At 43.9% G+C, this 17,990-nt stretch overlaps 1 protein-coding gene across 2 annotated transcripts in view; it reads right to left on the bottom strand.

The window, feature by feature from the left end:
* HGSNAT (heparan-alpha-glucosaminide N-acetyltransferase) overlaps nucleotides 1-15,978 on the bottom strand; it is a 30,511-nt gene extending 14,533 nt beyond the window's left edge. Inside the window, exons 1-8 of one of the 2 annotated variants that reach the window (XM_049771834.1) lie at nucleotides 15,843-15,978; nucleotides 10,260-10,375; nucleotides 9,810-9,946; nucleotides 8,815-8,936; nucleotides 4,581-4,650; nucleotides 1,858-1,943; nucleotides 964-1,045; nucleotides 186-262 (exon numbers count right to left, since the gene is read on the bottom strand). In XM_049771834.1, coding sequence (XP_049627791.1) covers nucleotides 186-262; nucleotides 964-1,045; nucleotides 1,858-1,943; nucleotides 4,581-4,650; nucleotides 8,815-8,936; nucleotides 9,810-9,946; nucleotides 10,260-10,375; nucleotides 15,843-15,969 — 817 coding nt within the window. In that variant the 5' untranslated portion in view covers nucleotides 15,970-15,978. Of the gene's footprint in view, nucleotides 1-185; nucleotides 263-963; nucleotides 1,071-1,857; nucleotides 1,944-4,580; nucleotides 4,651-8,814; nucleotides 8,937-9,809; nucleotides 9,947-10,259; nucleotides 10,376-15,842 lie in introns of both variants that reach the window. The other variant, XM_049771833.1, reaches the window with a different exon arrangement.
* Nucleotides 15,979-17,990: the final 2,012 nt, after the last annotated feature.

Here is a 17,990-nt window from a genome sequence, read left to right as displayed (position 1 = left end):
AGAGTCACAGCTCACAAATGGAAGAACAAAATAAAGGGCTAATAAGAAAAGCTTAGGTGTCACAATTTCTGGTGGCTCTGGTGGCCCCACTCTAGAGCTCCTAAGGAACTATTTAGTGTTTCTCCTTTCCATAAATCTCTTGAGGATTTCTGAGTATGCAATGCTACCATTGGGAAATAGCTTACCATTCCAGCTTGCATGTTTGAAATACCAGTATTTTCCTCCTCCATAATTAACGAAGACCATGATGATAAGAGCAAATCTATAAAGCAACAAAGAACACTTTTAGAGTTGTATATATGGCATAAGTTTACATATATATAGTCATTATACAGATCACCTTGAATAGAAAAATCACTAAATTTCTAGTTATTTCATGTAATCCACTTTGGTCAAAATAAAAATCATTATTTAAAAAATTCTAGTTATTTCATTTAGAACTTTACATTAAAGTATTTCTATTGTAAGCATTTCCAGTCATTTCATATCTCATAAAAATCTAACCTGGAGAGATGCTACAGAAAAAAATAGTACAGGAGGTCCTTGCATACAGCTATAGCAGGCTACTATGTGCTTGGCTTCAAATACTTGGCACTGTATATGGTTGCACTAAGCATAACTAGGTGTCACTCCTGAGCTTGGCCAGGTGTGGTCCAACTTCACACTCCCACACTCCCCACTTCAAAAAAGATAAATCGACATTGGCACTAAACTAAGTATTTTAAAAACAAAGCCAAAACACTTCCCCAAATTATCCAAGAAAAGCAAACAAAGATTTCCAAACATAGGCTAATTACCTTACCAGGAGTGATCCCTAAGCATAGTGCCAAGAGTAAGTCCTGAGCATGGGCAGTTGTAGCACAAAAACAAACCAAAAAATGAAATTGAATTAAATTGTCACCTACATAAAATAAAATGTGTGTCTTTGTAAGCACGTAATCTTAGAGCATATGTTATACTTACCCCCTGAAGGTGTCCACACAGCGGAGGCGTGCTGCAGGCGAAGGCCATGTTTCTGTTTGAGCATCATGACCACCAAGAGGGCCTGTCCTGCTCGGAGCTCCTAGCTCCTTTAGGGAAGAGATGAAAGAGATATGGTGATTCTTAATGCTAAGGGCTACATATCATCTTTTGATGTTAAGGAAAGAATAAAGAGCGTGAAAAGCTGGGAAAATTATATTGAATAATTTGTTTTTATGCTTTTACTATCTCGTGATTTGGTTTTCCCCTTTATTTGGCTCTTGTTTCTTCTGCTCAGCTTGTAGTTACCACACTAACAAAAGAACCACAAAGAACTGGCCTTATAAATACAAGGGGTATAAACACAGAGAAAAGATGTCTACAGTTGGACATAACTATTACTTGATTATTCTATTAACACAAACAAAATCACTCCATTTGTAGATTTAATATTAATACCCCTTCTTTTTTTTTTGGTTTTTGGGTAATACCTGGTGGCGCTAAGGGATTACTCATGACTGTGCACTCAGCAATTGCTCCCAGCAGGCACGGGGGACTATACAGGATGCCGGGATTCAAACCATCTGTCCTGGATTGACTGCATGCAAAGCAAATGCCCTACCGCTACCACTGTGCTACCTCTTCGGCCCCCTTCTTTTTTTTTTTTTATCTTGACTCTCCCTCCTCAACTGGTGGATCAATAGTGCTACTAGAGAGTGCAGTTAATGTACAAACCTTACAGGAGAAAGAGAAAACAGCTGAAAAAAGTCCATTCTTCACTAAGAATATGTGACATATGAACTGGCCTACTCAATATTACTAATATTAATTAAATAGTTAAAAGAGGGTATTAAACAAATAATACATATTAAATCTAGAAATCTACCCAGACTACACATGATGCATTACTTACAGAATTGATGAGCCGATCAGTTTCCCGAGAATGCATTGCCTTAGAAATCCAATTATTAAAGTCATCCAAACTGCAAATAAACAGAGGGCCACATTCTATTATTTCCTTTGGTAGAATTTTCAAAATAATGAGCTTGTATGTTGAAAAATGAAAGTTCTCTATAAGTAAAAGTATTGACTGTTTTTAGAGGTTTTAAATAAAATAAAAATCTAAACTCTTAGCAACAATATTTATAAGTATTTGTTTTATTCAGGGACCAGAATAATAGTACAGTAGGTAGGGCCCTTGCCTTGCTTACAGTGAACCCAGATTCAATCCTTAGCATCCTACTTGGTCCTTGAGATGCTAGAAGTAAGTACAGATCCAGGAGAAAGCCCTGAGTGCTACTGAGTGTGGCCAAAAAATCAAAAAAACAAACAAACAAAAAAAAAAAAAACAAGAAAGCAAAAATCCAGCATGGTTTCCTCATCCATGTAAAATAGAAATACTGATAAAGCCTTCGTTAATAATTATCCAGGATAATTATTATTTTTTGTAGCTGAAACTATTTTAAAAATACTATTAAAATGAAAGATAGCAAAAAGGTACAATAAAATTTACTAAATGCAAGAATAAATTGAGAAGTAATCCCACTCACCATAAAACTGAAACTCCTACTTATACATACATATATGAAACATGTGATCTATCTAAGATTTTTGTTATGAAAATAACAAGAATGTAGGGGCCGGAGAGATAGCACAGCGGTAAGGCGATTGCCTTTCATGCGGAAGGTCGCTGGTTCAAATCCCGGCATCCCATATGGTCCCCTGAGCCTGCCGGGGGTGATTTCTGAGCGTCGAGCCAGGAATAACCCCTGAGCATTGCTGGGTGTGACCCAAAAACCAAAAAAAAAAAAAAAAAGAAAATAACAAGAATGTGACCCAGACAAAGAATATCAATATAAAAAACTACAGAAAGCAAAATTCCAAGAACCCACTTGTCTGGGTTCTTGTATTTGTAAAAAGTATCACCGTGCATTTAGAGTACATAAAATAAATAAGTTCTATTTTCTATATTGCTGCTATAGTTCAGAAAGATATCTGAAGACAGAGAAGTTTACTTGTACATGGGGCAGAGCACTTGACTTGCATACCAATTGGGGTTCAATCACAGCACCCCATCTGGTCCCCTGAGTCCTATCAGGAGCAATCCCTAGATCCCTGTATATAGAGCCATGAGTAAGTACTGAGCACTGCTGCGTGTGGCCCGAAGACAAAAACAAACACAAACCAAAAAAGGTATCTTGATGATACTGGATTTTTATTTTCATGATAACAAAAAATAATAAAATAAAAATAGGGCCAGGGAGGTGGCTCAAAGGGCTGAAGGCAGACTCTGAGGTCAGGAGGCACCAACAGGAACAACACTGAGCAGTGCTAAGCGGGTCCCCAAAACAAAACAAAAATGGAAAAGAAAAATATAAAGGACCAGGAGAGATCTAAAATGGCAGAGAGATAGCAGCAGCAATCTGGAGACACTGAGAGCAGCTCATCCCCATGTTACCCAGAACTTGATGTTCCCGAAACCCCTGGAGCTTAGCACTGGGTCACCAGACTCATGGGAACAAAGAAGCAAGAAGCAGCCAGTCACCAGAACAAAAACCAAGCTCCTGGGGCCAGAGAGATAGCATGGAGGTAGAATGTTTGCCTTGCATGCAGTAGGACGGTGGTTCGAATCAGGCATCCAAAATGATCCCCTGAGCCTGCCAGAGGCGATTTCTGAGCATAGAATCAGGAATAACCCTTGAGCGCTGCTGAGTATAACCCAAAAACCAAACACCCCCCCCCAAAAAAAAAGAAAAACAAACTCCTAAAGAGATTGCTGGAGAAAAACATGGTGGTGGTGGCAGCCGTAAGCAACAGTGGCAGTGCTGGAAGTGGCTAAGTGGCAGTGTCCCCAGAGAAGGGTGTCTGTCAGTGAGTGATGCCCTCCCTTTGTCCCGCGGTGGAGCTGGAAGCTGTGAAGCTTGGTACAGGCCCATTCGTATGGCCGAACTTACAAGATGTGGATATTGGTGCAGAGGGAGTGCAGCAGAAGCCACGCTAAGTAAAGTGGGAGAGCTATGTGTTTTATCATTTAGGCAACAGTGGCGCAGCTGTGCTAAGCTGGCAATGAGATAGCCAGCAGTGACACCAGGGAGTAGTGTTGCTGGGGCCAGCAGACTGCCAGGCAGCAGTGCCATGAATTGGTCCTGCAATAGGGTTGGGAGCTGTGGAGTGTGGTGCAGGCCCATCTGCATGGCCAAGCTATGGATGTGAACATTAGCGCCGAGGTAGTTAGCTGGGACAAAGAAAAGTAAGGCAGGAGGGTCAGTCAATTTGGCCATACAGGCAAGGCAGCAGTGTGGCTGTGAGACAGGGAGTTACCAGATGGCCAGCAGTGTCAATGAGGCCAGAAAGCCACACTGCTTGCGGGGATCCTTTTTCACCTGGCACCCCTTCCCAGGGAACTCAGGCAGGACCCTGGGCCCAGTCTGCTTTTGAATTAAGATTCTAGCATGCAGAGAAAAGTATGGCCTTGACACAGGCAAGAACAGAGACCAACAACTTGGCAAGGAAGATCCCAAATTACTTACATATTTGAAAGATCAAAACAACCTTCTATGAATAAATTATTGCTAAATTTTACTTTCTCCAATGGTTCCTTTCCCCAAACATCAACTTACCTGAGTAAGAACTTTAGCAAGGATATCACAATGATGAGCATTAGACCAATAAGGAAGGCAATACTCACAGCTGTAAAACGAAACACAATTACCAAAATTGTGATTGTGCACGTCGGAATTGCATGTCATTACATTATTCTATAAATAAAAATATTAAAAATAGAAATAGTTGGGCCAGAAAGATAGCACAGTGGTAGGGTGTTTGCCTTGCATGCAGAAGGACAGTGGTTCGAATCCAGGCATCCCATATGGTCCCCCCAACCTGCCAGGGGCGATTTCTGAGCATAGAGCCAGGAGTAGCTCCTGAACACTGCCGGGTGTGACCCAAAAACCAAAAAAAAGAAAGAAAAAGAAATAGTTATGGAAATGCCTAATATTCTTATCCTAAATTCTTGTAAACAAGGAGAACACTTTCAAGAAGTATTACATGTCACCATAAATAATATTAATATAACAGTACCAAGAACTAGAATAAATCCCGTGTCCATAAAACATATTCCACAATTATCAAGATATTGTCACTCCCCTCTGCTGCTTTTAGTTTGTTCTTGGTTTTACACGGGAGAGAAACTCCCAAGAAGTGCTCAGGGGACCTGGGACCACACCAGGCACAGCATTTCAATGTAGAAACTTTGAGACTGGATGTGTTTAGGCTCCACAATGGCAAAGATCACCACTACGGTCATCCCAGCAGTGCTTGGGAATTCCTGGTTGTTGTTGTTTTGTTTTGTTTTGTTTTTGGCTACAGCATTTTAAAGCAAATTCTATCCTTTATATCCTTTCATTCCTTCAGAATATAACTCTAAAAAGCTTCATAAAAGGCATATAAGCAACCCTGACATGATCACTTAGAAAGGCATATGACTTTTATGATCCAAAATTGTAGGCTCTCTTCCTGGCTCCAGGAAAGCAGCAAGTCCAGGCTCAAAATAACTGCGAGTCCTCTTCAAAAGTATCAATGTCAGGAGAGACAAAGATTTAATGAATGGTACCAATGCCATGTGGGTTTCTAGACTGAATCCTGATCCAGAAAAGGGGCATTATAGAACAACTGGAGAAATCTGAAAATCTTCATGACTAACTCTTGTTGTCTATCATTATGTAGTTTACAGGAATTAAGGAGGTAGGTTATGAAGAATATATAGTACTCAAATTTCTTTTGTTTGTTTTTGGCCACACCAGCAGCGCTCAGGGGTTATTCTTGGCTCTGCACTGAGAAATCACTCTTGGCAGGCTCAGGGACCATATGGGATGTTGGGTATAGAACCCAGGTCAGATCTGGGTCGGCTGCATGCAAGGCAAACGCCCTACCCACTATGCTACTATGCTACTACTCTGGCTCCAGTACTCAAATTTTCTATAAAACACATTTCAAATTTTGATGTTTATTAAAGTAGACCTTTGTTAATTGTTATACAGAATTAACAATAATTCTCTCATTGAGTCCACATTCTAATTTTTCCGTCAGTTTCAAATATTTATGTGGTTTTGAAAAATCAAAACCCAAACGAGATTTAAATCTTACATTTGCTGGTCTTGGCTCTCCAATCCCATTTGGCCACAAAAAGTCAATAACTTGTTCTATTAAATACTTCGTCATCTTCTAGTATAGTATGTCTCACATTCTAGACCTGTCATTTGCTCCCCCATGATGTCACTGAACTCGCTCCTCCTTCTGTCAAATGTTCTTCTATAAGTGGGAAATTAGTAATGTTTGAATGTCATAAGTTCCACTTTCTTACAAAGAAAACTGCAAGGTGCAGCTGTGTCTTTCCCACTGTGCTGCATCTGGAATACCTCTGCCACCAAGCTGTACTGCCAATGTATATATTGCACAAGGAAAGCCTAGCCCTCCTCTAGAAAGTTCCTCTCTCTTATCATGGTTTCATGAACTCATGACTTTTTTCCTCTAAACCATCCATTAGAAGTTGAAGATATGCTAAGGTCACATTTATTAGCTAAACTTTTTCTCTGAAATATTTACCATCATCCACTAGGTCTATCTGGTTACCCTAAATACATTTAAAATAGGAAAGACAGTGGCTGGAGCAATAGCACAGCAGAGAGGGTATTTGCCTTACAGCCAACCTAGGTTTAAAACCCAGCCTCCCATTTGGTCCTCTGAGCAGCTTGCCAGGAGTAATTTATGAGTGCAGAGCAAGAGTAACCCATGGTCACTGTCAGGTGTGGCTCCCTCAAAAAAAGAAGAGGCAAGGTAAATAATTCTTTTCAACTGAGAAATTTAATATACTAGTTAATACCAAGTGCCTATAATACCTCCAAAAGCAATTAAAGTATTGTTTGAGGAGGGAACCTTGCTTTAATTTCATAAGGAATGTACCAGTTTCTATATATTTAATGTATCCCCATTATTTTGAGGGGAATATTTGGCTTTGGGCCACACACCATCAGGAACACTCCTAGCAGTGTTCCGAGGAGCAAATCTGCTTAGTTGCATGCACAGCACAAAGCACACTGCTTTCATTTGGGCTTTTCTTTTCTTTTGACATGATCCTCCAATCTTCAACAGCTTTCCCAGGGATTTTTGTATTATTTAGTGGAGACTTAGAGTGACATATTTTCTCAGTAAAGCTAATAGAGAATGAACAAATCATCCTTGACTAAGGATTCTCAATGTAAGACGCATACAAGAAACACTGCACCCAAAATCCTAAAATAAAGATTTTTATAGTAAACCACCCATTTCTAGCTTTTTTTTTCACTTAACCTTATTGGTTTATTTATGCTTTGTTTAATTACACTTAATACAGATTATGAGAAAATGTGGTTCATCATACAATTTTTACCTATCACATGATTGTCTTAGAACAGTGGTCTCAAACTCAATTTACCTGGGGGCCGCAGGAGGCAAAGTCGGGGGTGATCCTTGAGTGCAAAGTCAGTAGTAAGCCTTGAACGTTGGGGGGTGTGACCCAAACAACTAAAACAAAACAAAAAAAGATTCCTCTAGGGCAGGGCCACAAAATGTTGTACGAAGGGCCGCAAACGGCCCTCGGGCCATGTGTTTGAGACCCCTGTCTTAGAATATAGTATTACACCATAAATGTATTAAAATATACCATGACTTCGATAGCCTAACTATAACCCAGTTTTGGAGGGGGTTATGGTTGGCTGTTTTTTGTTTTTTGTTTTTTAGTTTTTGGGCCATACCTGCTGACACTCAGGAGTCACTCCTGGCTATATACTCAGAAATCACTCCTGGCTTGGGGGACCATATAGGACGCTGAGGGATAAAACTGCAGTTCATCCTAGGTTAGCGCACGCAAGGCAAATGCCCTACCACTTGAACCACCACTCCAGCCCCCAGTTTTTGTTTTTGTTTTAAAATTTTTTATTGAGGCCATTGTGACTTTTAAGTCTTTCACAGCTGTATTTCAGTGTTACTCCACCCTGGATTTACGTGTAGCGACCTGAGACCCACCCATTTCTGGGAGGGGTCTTGGGTACCGGATAATAGGTGTGACTTTACCTGCTAAGCCCGGCCCATTCCTGGGAGGGGTCTTGGAATAGGTAGATAAACCCGGAAGCCAAGGGATTAGGGGGCTTTTGCCTTTTGGCCCTGCTGGGCTCTCTGAGGAAGATGGCTGAAAGAGGATAAGATGCAGGGCAAGCCTAGAATGGCTGTACGCTTGAAAGGTTATGAGATAGGCCACACACCTGTGGTGGTCAGGGCATGAATAAAGATGATGCTTCCTAATGCCTGCATGTGAGTGAGTCTTGATTACGCCGATTACCTGGGCCTGGAATCCGCCAGCTGGATGGGGATGAAGCCACGTGGCTGGGGCCTAAGCACAAAGGCCTCCATCCATCGCCATCCAGCCCCATCGTTAAACATTTCAGGTGTTTAGAGACAGTAAATTAAGACCATTCCCACCACCAGTATTGACCTCCCTTCACCATAGTTCCCCGATTGCATCCCATATCTCCACTCCTAGCACCCTGAACTACTAAAGTTACAGGTCCATTTTGTGTTAGCTTGTTATAGTTTGGGTCTCTTGATTCTGTTGTCGTTGACTTTGGCTTGGGTATTTAGATCTGGCTACTTTTTTTTTTCCACTCAATGTCCCTGTTTCTTTTCTCAATTTGTAGGAAGACAGAACAAAGTGATCTAAGTTCTATGGTATAATCCAGTTTTTTAAATTAAGGAACTTGCAGCAAACATCACTCAAATCCTAGAACATTTGAAAAAACGCAACAAAGCACATATACGTACGAAGATTGCTATCAATTGGATTCTTATTGACAAGAAGATCACAAGCAATTTCACTGGCATCATTATGGACATGTGTTACCAGGAGAGTATAGTTTCCAAATTCTCCAAATTCATATTCCAGCCTACAAAGATTAGATAAAATTAAGGAAAAAGGGTTAGATTAAGAAACTGAATGAGGGTCTGCAAAGATAGGACAGGAGGTTAAGGTGACCGCCTTGCTCACAGCCAACCTAAATTTGATCCCTGACACACCAGATTGTTCCCTTGAGTCCCACCAGGACCTGTTGCACAGACATATGTGGCCCCCACACAAAACAAAAACAAACACAAAAAAAAGAAATTGAATGAGGATTTGAATTGTAGTACTATCATCAAGGCAGAGTAATCTACATTTTTTGGTATAGAAAAAGAATATACAGGGGGCCGGGCGGTGGCGCTGGAGGTAAGGTGCCTGCCTTGCCTGCGCTAGCCTAGGATGGACCGCGGTTCGATCCCCCGGCGTCCCATATGGTCCCCCAAGAAGCCAGGAGCAACTTCTGAGCTCATAGCCAGGAGTAACCCCTGAGCGTCACAGGGTGTGGCCCAAAAAAACAAAAAAAAAAAAAAAAAAAAAAAACAAAAAAAAAAAACAAAAAAAAGAAAAAGAATATACAGAAAAATAGTTTAATGGGGAAGAGCTAAAATTCAAATAGAAAAAAAAAAAAGAGAGAGGGGCCAGGAAGGTGGCACTAGAGGTAAGGTGTCTGCCTTGCAAGCACTAGCGTAGGACGGACCTTGGTTCGATCCACCAGCATCCCATATGGTCCCCCCAAGCCAGGGGCGATTTCTGAGCTCAGAGCCAGGAGTAACCCCTGAGCATCAAACGGGTGTGGCCCAAACACCAAAAATAAGAGAGAGAGAGAGAGAGAGAGAGAGAGAGAGAGAGAGAGAGAGAGAGAGAGAGAGAGAGAGAGAGAAAGAATTCAGTCTTTTGTCATATCAAAACAGGTACAAACCTGCAAAGCTCTTTGTCATCCAAAGTGTCATTAAGTTGCAGAATGGATTTGTGTTGCGTGCTCACAGCAACAGCTGTAGTGCTCAGCTTCCCAGGTTTTCCACTCCGGGAAACACTGGCCAGAACCTGAGGTAAGCACTAGAAAACAAAAGCCCAAAGGCATGGTTAAGGCGATTGGAAAGTCTGTTGGTTGCTGGAAAACAGGGACATTCGACAAAAAATATGAAAATGACTTTATTCTTACCATCCTACTTTATACTCCTAACTCTGGACATGACATCTATTTATAATTCAATTCATTAATTTGTTTTATCTATTATTTTATTGTGTTTTCACTTGCCTATCTGTTATCCAACGTAAAACCAAAAGTTACCATGTTCAATGTTTTAGACCTGAAAGCATATCAAAGTCCTAAAGTAAACAGAATTGTGAACATCAAAACAAAACATACATGATAACAACGGTCAGAAGTCCAGTAGACGGTCAGATTTGTCTTGGGCAGTTCATTCTGGATAAGCAGCAAAGCTTGGTCCATCTTCAGTTCTATGTGATTTTTTTTGTCTACATCTAAAAAAAATCAGAAAATAGTCTTTTAAGACAAACGCAGGAATATTTTACTATCTGTGGTATGTAGAATAACTTGATGAGGAAATAGAATAACTTGTAGCAAAGGGGAGGGGGATGCCTAGGATCCCTCCTAAATCCTAGGGGGAGTGCCTAGATAAGGAGAAAAAAAAAAGAAATCAAGGCAGTAAGGAAGAAGGTGACAAAGAAAAGTAATAGAGGAAACAAGGTCAAGGCTTCGATTATATCAGTGATATGGCAAAATGGTATAGCTATACATCCAAAGCACAAACTCAACAACACTGAAAACGAGATCTAAGCTACACCACTGAATTGTCAAGGTAGCAGGCAGGGGGTGGATAGGAACTAGGGGGTGGAGGATGACAGAATATGAGGGCACTGGTAATAAAAGTTGACACTAGAGGTAAAATTAATGCTGAAATATGATATGCCTAAAACTAAACTATCAATAAATTTGTAAACCACAGTTCTTTAATTAAACTTCTTTTGGCCGAACAAAAAGTAAAATATGTCAGATGTGATCGAGACAAAGGGATGACTTCACAGACACAGCTACCCAATCACCTGCACACAGGGTTCCTCTGGACTTCCCCTGTGCTCCAAAGTCTTGAACTATATCTCTGTCTCTTGCACAATTTCTTTACTTAGCAGAGCTACTGAATTCTCTGTTATGAGACCAGAGTTCTAATAGCAGGAAGGGTGCTTGCCTTGAAAACTAAATACTAGGTTCCATTCCCAGCAAACCTCCCAAGACCTGACAGGAGTGATTGATCCCTGAGCGCAGAGTCAGGAGTAAGCTCTGAGTACCACAGAGTATGGCCCAAGAAACAAAACAAAATTAATAGATAAAATAAAATCCTTTGTACTTTTAAAATATTTCTCTTTTGAATACTGTTCAATGTTGACAGTATTCTTTTTCAAATTTATAGCCCATATATTGAGCATCTCCTTTGTGACTGTACTATGTATCTTTTTCCTCTTAATTAGAATTACTAACTTTTAAAAAATTCTTTTTTGGGGGATAAACACCATATCTGGTGGTGCTCAAGGGTTAATCCTGGCTTTTCACTCAGAAATCGCTCCTGGCAGGATCGGGGAACCATATGGGATGGTCGAACCTGGGTCTATCCAGGCAAGGCAAATGCCCTACCGCTGTGCCATAACTCTAGCCCCTAACAAATTCATATTTAAAGAGCTGAGTAATAGTACAGTGGGTAGGGTGTCTCCCTTGCATGTGGCCGACCTGGGTTCTATCTCTGGCACCCCATATGGTCCCTTCCAGGAGTAATTTCTGAGCACAGAACCAGGAGTAACTCCTGAGTACTGATAGATGTGAAACCCCCCCCCCAAATAAAAAAAGAAAAAGTTCATATTTTAGGGTCTTTGGGGGGGGCACACTTGGTGGTGCTTAAGTATGATGCTTTGAGGACCAGGGATCAAACTTAGATCTCCTTCAGGTAAAATATATGCTTTGGCCTATTATGTTATCTCTCTAATCCTCAATTTCTAAGTCTCCAGTGATGGGTCTAGGTTTAGTGAGTTTTGTGTATGTGTGTGTTTGTGTTTTCTTTTCTTTTTTGTTTTTTTGGTTTTTTTTTTGGGTTTTGGGCCACACCCGGCGGTGCTCAGGGGTTACTCCTGGCTGCCTGCTCAGAAATAGCTCCTGGCAGGCACAGGGGACCATATGGGACACCAGGATTCGAACCAACCACCTTAGGTCCTGGATCAGTTGCTTGCAAGGCAAACGCCACTGTGCTATCTCTCCGGGCCCATGTGTGTGTGTTTTCTACAGCTGAACTACATATCCTTGGCCCTTTTTTCTTGTTATTTTGTGGCTACACCCAGTTATGCTCAGGGCTTTCTCTTGACTGCAATCAGAAATCATCTTTCTTCGCAATGGCTTTGGCCGATTATGTTATCTCTCTAATCCTCAAGTGTCTAGTGATGGGTCTAGTGATCTTCCTGTGTGTGTGTGTGTGTGTGTGTGTGTGTGTGTGTGTGTGTGTGTGTGTGTGTGTGTGTGTGTGTGTGTGTGTGTGTGTGTACTATCTCTCCAGCACCCAAAATTTTTATTTATTTATTGATTTTAGGGTCATACCCAGTGATGGTCAAAAGTTACTCTGCACTCAAGAATTACTGGATTTGGTTTCATCATGTTTTGTTTTTATATCTCACATGAATCAGATCTTCCAGTATTTGTCCTCCTGATTTATTTTGCTTAACAAAATACCATCCAACTCCATTCACGTGTGTCATAAATTCAAATTTCAGTTTTCCTAATGGCTAAGTAGTATTCCATTGTATGTCTACATATGATGTCATTGTTTGTTTGGTTGGTTTTTTGGGTCACATCCGGCTGCGCTCAGACTCCTGGCTCTGCATTCAGAAGTCGCTTTTGACAGGCTCGGGACCATATGGAATGCCGGAATTGAACACGCATCCGTCCTGGGTCAGCTGCATGCAAGGCAACGCCCTACCGCTGTGCTACCACCACTCTGGCGCTACATATGATATCTTTGTTAGTTACTCACTAATCATTGGCTATATAGGTACTCACCATAACTTAACTAATTAGTTTGGGTTTTATTTGACATTCTCCCATAGTGCTCAGAGCTCTGAGATCAGAATCACAACCTGATGGGCTCAGGGGACCACATATAGTACCAGAGATTGTACCTGGATAGGGGATATGTATACATATCTACCCTGTGTATGATAACTCTGGTCCTATGTTCTTTTTATTTTGGGGGCCACACCCAGTGACACTCTGGGGTTACTCCTGGCTATGCACTCAGAAATCACTCCTGGCTTGGGGGACCATATGGGATACCAGGGAATCAAACCATGGTCCATCCTAGGCTTGTACTGGCAAGGCAGATGCCCTAACACTCCAGCCCCCCTATGTTCATTTTTAAACATTTTCCACTTGAATTTTAGACTTTGAAAGTCCTTAATTGTCAATATTACTAATTATTTTATATGTGGCATATGGAGAGTCTTAATTCTGGCCAAAGAGAATTACCTGGAGGCTGAGAAACAAAAACAAACAAACAAAAAACCTATCAATAATCAGGTCAATAACAGAATTAATAGACGGTAGGGATTTTCATACCTTTAAACTTTATTAAACAGTATCTACATAATTTTTAAATCTACATGCAAACAAAACAATTCCTAAGCCATCCAATATGTCTACGCTGAACCTGATGCTCTATTTCAAGAAAGCTGCCCATTATCAATACGACTAGCATTAGAAATATCTGAGTAACACTCAAAATATTCCATTCTTCTCTGTCTACAAAATCTGTTTTTTTTTGGGGTGCACACCCATTTGATGCTCAGGGGTTACTCTTGGCTAAGCACTCAGAAATTGCCCCTGGCTTGGGGGGGCCATATGGGATGCTGGGAGATCGAACCGCGGTCACGATCTTTCCTTGGCTAGCGCTTGCAAGGCAGACACCTTACCTCTAGTGTCACCTCACCGGCCCCTGTCTACAAAATCTTAGTGAGGAAACTAATTGCCCCCTTTCAATAATCTCCCAGAACCTGTGCTGTATTTTAGATTTCCATTACACTTGCAAATATTTCATTTCCTAATCTAGCTCATGAGCATTTTAGCCGGTATATCTGGTGCTTTTGTTGAGTAGATTTTAACAATACATTCCAAATTTTTTTTGTTCTTTTAAAGGAAACCTGAGTCCTCAGGATGAATCATCTAAAATTGTCCAGCCCAAACCTGGACTGCAGGTGGCACCAAAAGCTTAGTTCGTCCTCTCAATACAGCTTCCCGAAGGTTCCAGGAGGATCCTTTAGAAATCCTGCTATATCCTCCCTCACTTATCACAAAATTACTATTGGCAACCATCTTTTCCCTAAAATGATTGTCTTTCCTGACTGCTGCTAAAGAACAAAGTACGTTGCATGGATGAGATTCTGGAGAGGCTGTGAGGGGGGCTGATTTTATAAGCTTTGGGGGCCGAAGTCGTGCTCACCCCCTCCTCGGAGATTGGAGTGGCAATGAATATAAGTAATCAGCTAAGATTATTTTTTCAAAACTCATTTGGGGCCAGGGATGTAGCTCATGGGAAAAGCACTAGAAGGTCTGAAGCCCTGGCTGGGTTTGATCAAGAAACAGAAGGAAGAAAATAAACAAAAAACAAAATCGATGCACAAAATTCATTTTGTCCTTGGCCCACCAAGATTCTGATGTCGTAGGAAAGGCAGTTTGAACACCACCAGTGGCACCCAACATACCCCCTTCCCACCCCCATCCATGGAAAGGAATGGAAGGAAGGTGGCACTCAGCCCCAGCACTGAGTGACAAGGGTGTGCAGATCCAACCGTAAGACCCTGACCGACCAAAATATTTCATGCTGAGGAAGGTTGAGGCCTTAAGAGGTTTTCGAAATCCACATTTCGGGGACTCTGGGGGTATCTTCGCTATTTCTCGCAGGGATTTCCGGGAGCATCTGAGGCAAAACAATAGCAGGAAGCTGCAAGGTCTCCTCAGCTTCAGTTCGTTTTTGCAGCCCAAATTCCTCCATTAAACCCTCCCCAGTACCCAGTTCCTCACCCCACTTCTTTTTTATTTTTTAAACTTATTTTTTAATCTTTATTTAAACACCTTGATTCCAAATATGATTGCAGTTGGGTTTCAGTCATGGAAACAACATCCCCCCCTTCACCTATGCAACATTCCCATCACCCACGTCCCAAATCTCCCTCCTCCCCACCCCACACCCTTACTAGTCAGGCTCGCCCCACTTCTTTTTTACTTTTTTAAACTTACTTTTCAATCTTTATTTAAACACCTTGATTCCAAATATGATTGCAGTTGGGTTTCAGTCATGAAAACAACATCCCCCCCCCCCTTCACCTATGCAACATTCCCATCACCCACGTCCCAAATCTCCCTCCTCCCCACCCCACACCCTTACTAGTCAGGCTCGCCCCACTTCTTCTTTTTTTTGGATTTTGGGTCCCACCCGGCAGCTGAGGGGGCAGTCCTGGCTCTACGCTCAGAAATCACCCCTGGCAGGCTCCTGGGGACCTTAGGGGATGCCGGGATTCGAACCACCGTCCTTCGGCACGCAAGAGGCAAAACAAGCGCCTCCCCTCCGTGCCATCTCTCCGGCCCCTAGACTCACCCCCCTTGTAAGCAAACCTACACCCCCCCCCCCGCAATCCCTCCCTCGCCCTAGGGCGGATGCGGGCAGATGCGCTCGGGATGGGACAGGGAGGGCGCGAATGTGTCTCGCCCTGCACCATCCATGAAGAAGTGGCTCCCTCGGGGGAGCAAGGCTGCGCCGGGAGCCCCGGGCCTCGCTTCCCCGCAGGTGCGCGGCTGGTCCGCAGGTGGCGCCAGGTGGGCATCCGGGGCGGGGCGGCTGTGGCGCAGCGGTCTTCCCTTCCTCCCGGGACTCGGCCCGGCCCGCCCCGACCGACTCACCTCTCGGCTGCGCGGCGTCGGCGTCCGGCTCCGGGGGCGCCCCGGGCACCAGCAGCGCCGCGCTCAGCGCCGACGCCGTCAGCAGCAGCGCGGCCAGCGCCCGGCCCGGGGCCCACGCGCCGCCCATGCCGCCCGCCAGCGCCGCCGCCGCCTGCGCCTCGCTCCCCGCCGCCGCTCGGGCTCCCGAGCCGCCGCGCTCTTGGGCGTGGACGCGGCCGCTGCCGACTGCGACTGCGACGCCGACGCCGACTCCGACTCCGCCGCCGCGTCTCCGGGCTCTGCGCTTGTCCGCGGCTCGCGGCCGCGCGCCCGTCATCGCCGCCCAAGGCCCTGACGTCAGCGCCCGGCTCCCGGGGAGGGCGGCGGGAGGGGGGAGAGGAGGGGAGAAGTGGGGACGGAAGGGCAGGGGAAGGGAAGGGAAGGGGAGAGGAGGGGAAGGGAGATAAGGGGAGGGCAGGGCAGGGCAGGGCAGGGCGGCCTCCAGCGCCCGGCGAGGCTGAGGTGGAGCTGCGGCCCGGCCCCAGGCGAGCAAGCACCCCGAGACACACACACACACACACACACACACACACACACACACACTTGAGCAAGCACCCCAAGACACACACACACATATGAGCAAATACCCCAAGACACACACACAACGGGCCTCAGGAGAGCAAACACCTCAAGACAGACATACACACACACCCCAAAACACACACTCATATGAGCAAACACCCCAAGACACACACACACACAAACACACACTTGAGCAAGCACCCCAAGACACACACACATATGAGCAAACACCCCAAGACACACACACACAAACACACACTTGAGCAAGCACCCCAAGACACACACACATATGAGCAAACACCCCAAGACACACACACACAAACACACACACCAGGCCTCAGGCAAGCAAACACCCCAAGACAGACACACACGTGAACAAACACCCCAAGACACACACATGTGAGCAAACACCCCAAGACACACACACAAACACATACAACAGACCTCAAGAGAGCAAACACCCCCAGACAGACAGACATACACACACAAACACACACCCCAAGACACACACTCATATGAGCAAACACCCCAAGACACACACACACACACACACACACACACACACTTGAGCAAGCACCCCAAGACACACACACATATGAGCAAATACCCCAAGACACACACACACCAGGCCTCAGGCGAGCAAACACCCCAAGACAGACACATGTGAGCAAATACCCCAAGACACACACACACAAACACACACACCGGGCCTCAGGCGAGCAAACACCCCACGACAGACACACACACACACACACACACACACACCAGGCACCTCTGCTGGTCACCAACTACCTACCCTGAGTCCTGGCAGTTCAGTTCTGGAGAGTCTAGCTTTGGGCTCAGCACATGCCTCTTCTGGTCCTGGTGTCTGGCACTCTTTGGGAAAGGCCTTGCCAAGCTCCGAGTCGCTGTTTCGCCCCCCCAAAAGGACCAACTCAAGTCAAAGATGTCAAAGCCACCACCTTGTGGCTCCTCCACCTTTTAGAAGAATTTTGAATTTGAGGGTCCCCAGACACTGGGACTCTCACAGTTTCATGCTTAAGAGACAAGCTCCGAGAAAGGATCCAACTACGAAGGGTCGTGACAGATAATGTATAGGTCCTCTGATGGCCAAACCCCGTGAGCAATCTCAGGTGTTGATGTGAGAGAGAAATGAGTAGATTTTGATAGCATATAGACAGATATCTCGTTAGCTGTCACCACATGAATGAATCTCAACACTGTTTGGGAAGAAAATGCAAGCTGAAAGAAATATTTTTATAATAACATGGAAAGAGTCAAATTAAAACAATATTACTAGCTGTTTGGAGATGTTTACATATCGAACAAAAGTTTAAAGACACAAAACTGTCTCTCTTCTTAACTAAGCAATGGTCAGAGCAGGAAGAAAACAATGCTGAGGCTACAAAGTTCTTCACATGTTATTCTCAGTGGTGCTCTGTGCAGGTGGAGATTCTCTGTCCAGGGCGCTATTCCGGGGGTCGGAGCTGGGGAGGCATTGCTTGCTCCTTGCTGTGCTCAGGAACCAGATGGTTCCATGTAATGCAAAGCATTGGTTGCTCCACAACCAATCACTCTTGTCTCTCG

The sequence above is a fragment of the Suncus etruscus genome, chromosome 4 (genome assembly GCF_024139225.1).
Source record: "Suncus etruscus isolate mSunEtr1 chromosome 4, mSunEtr1.pri.cur, whole genome shotgun sequence".
Lineage (NCBI taxonomy): Eukaryota > Metazoa > Chordata > Mammalia > Eulipotyphla > Soricidae > Suncus > Suncus etruscus.
Note: the sequence above shows the minus strand (reverse complement) of the source record. Positions and strands in the feature narration are given on the sequence as shown.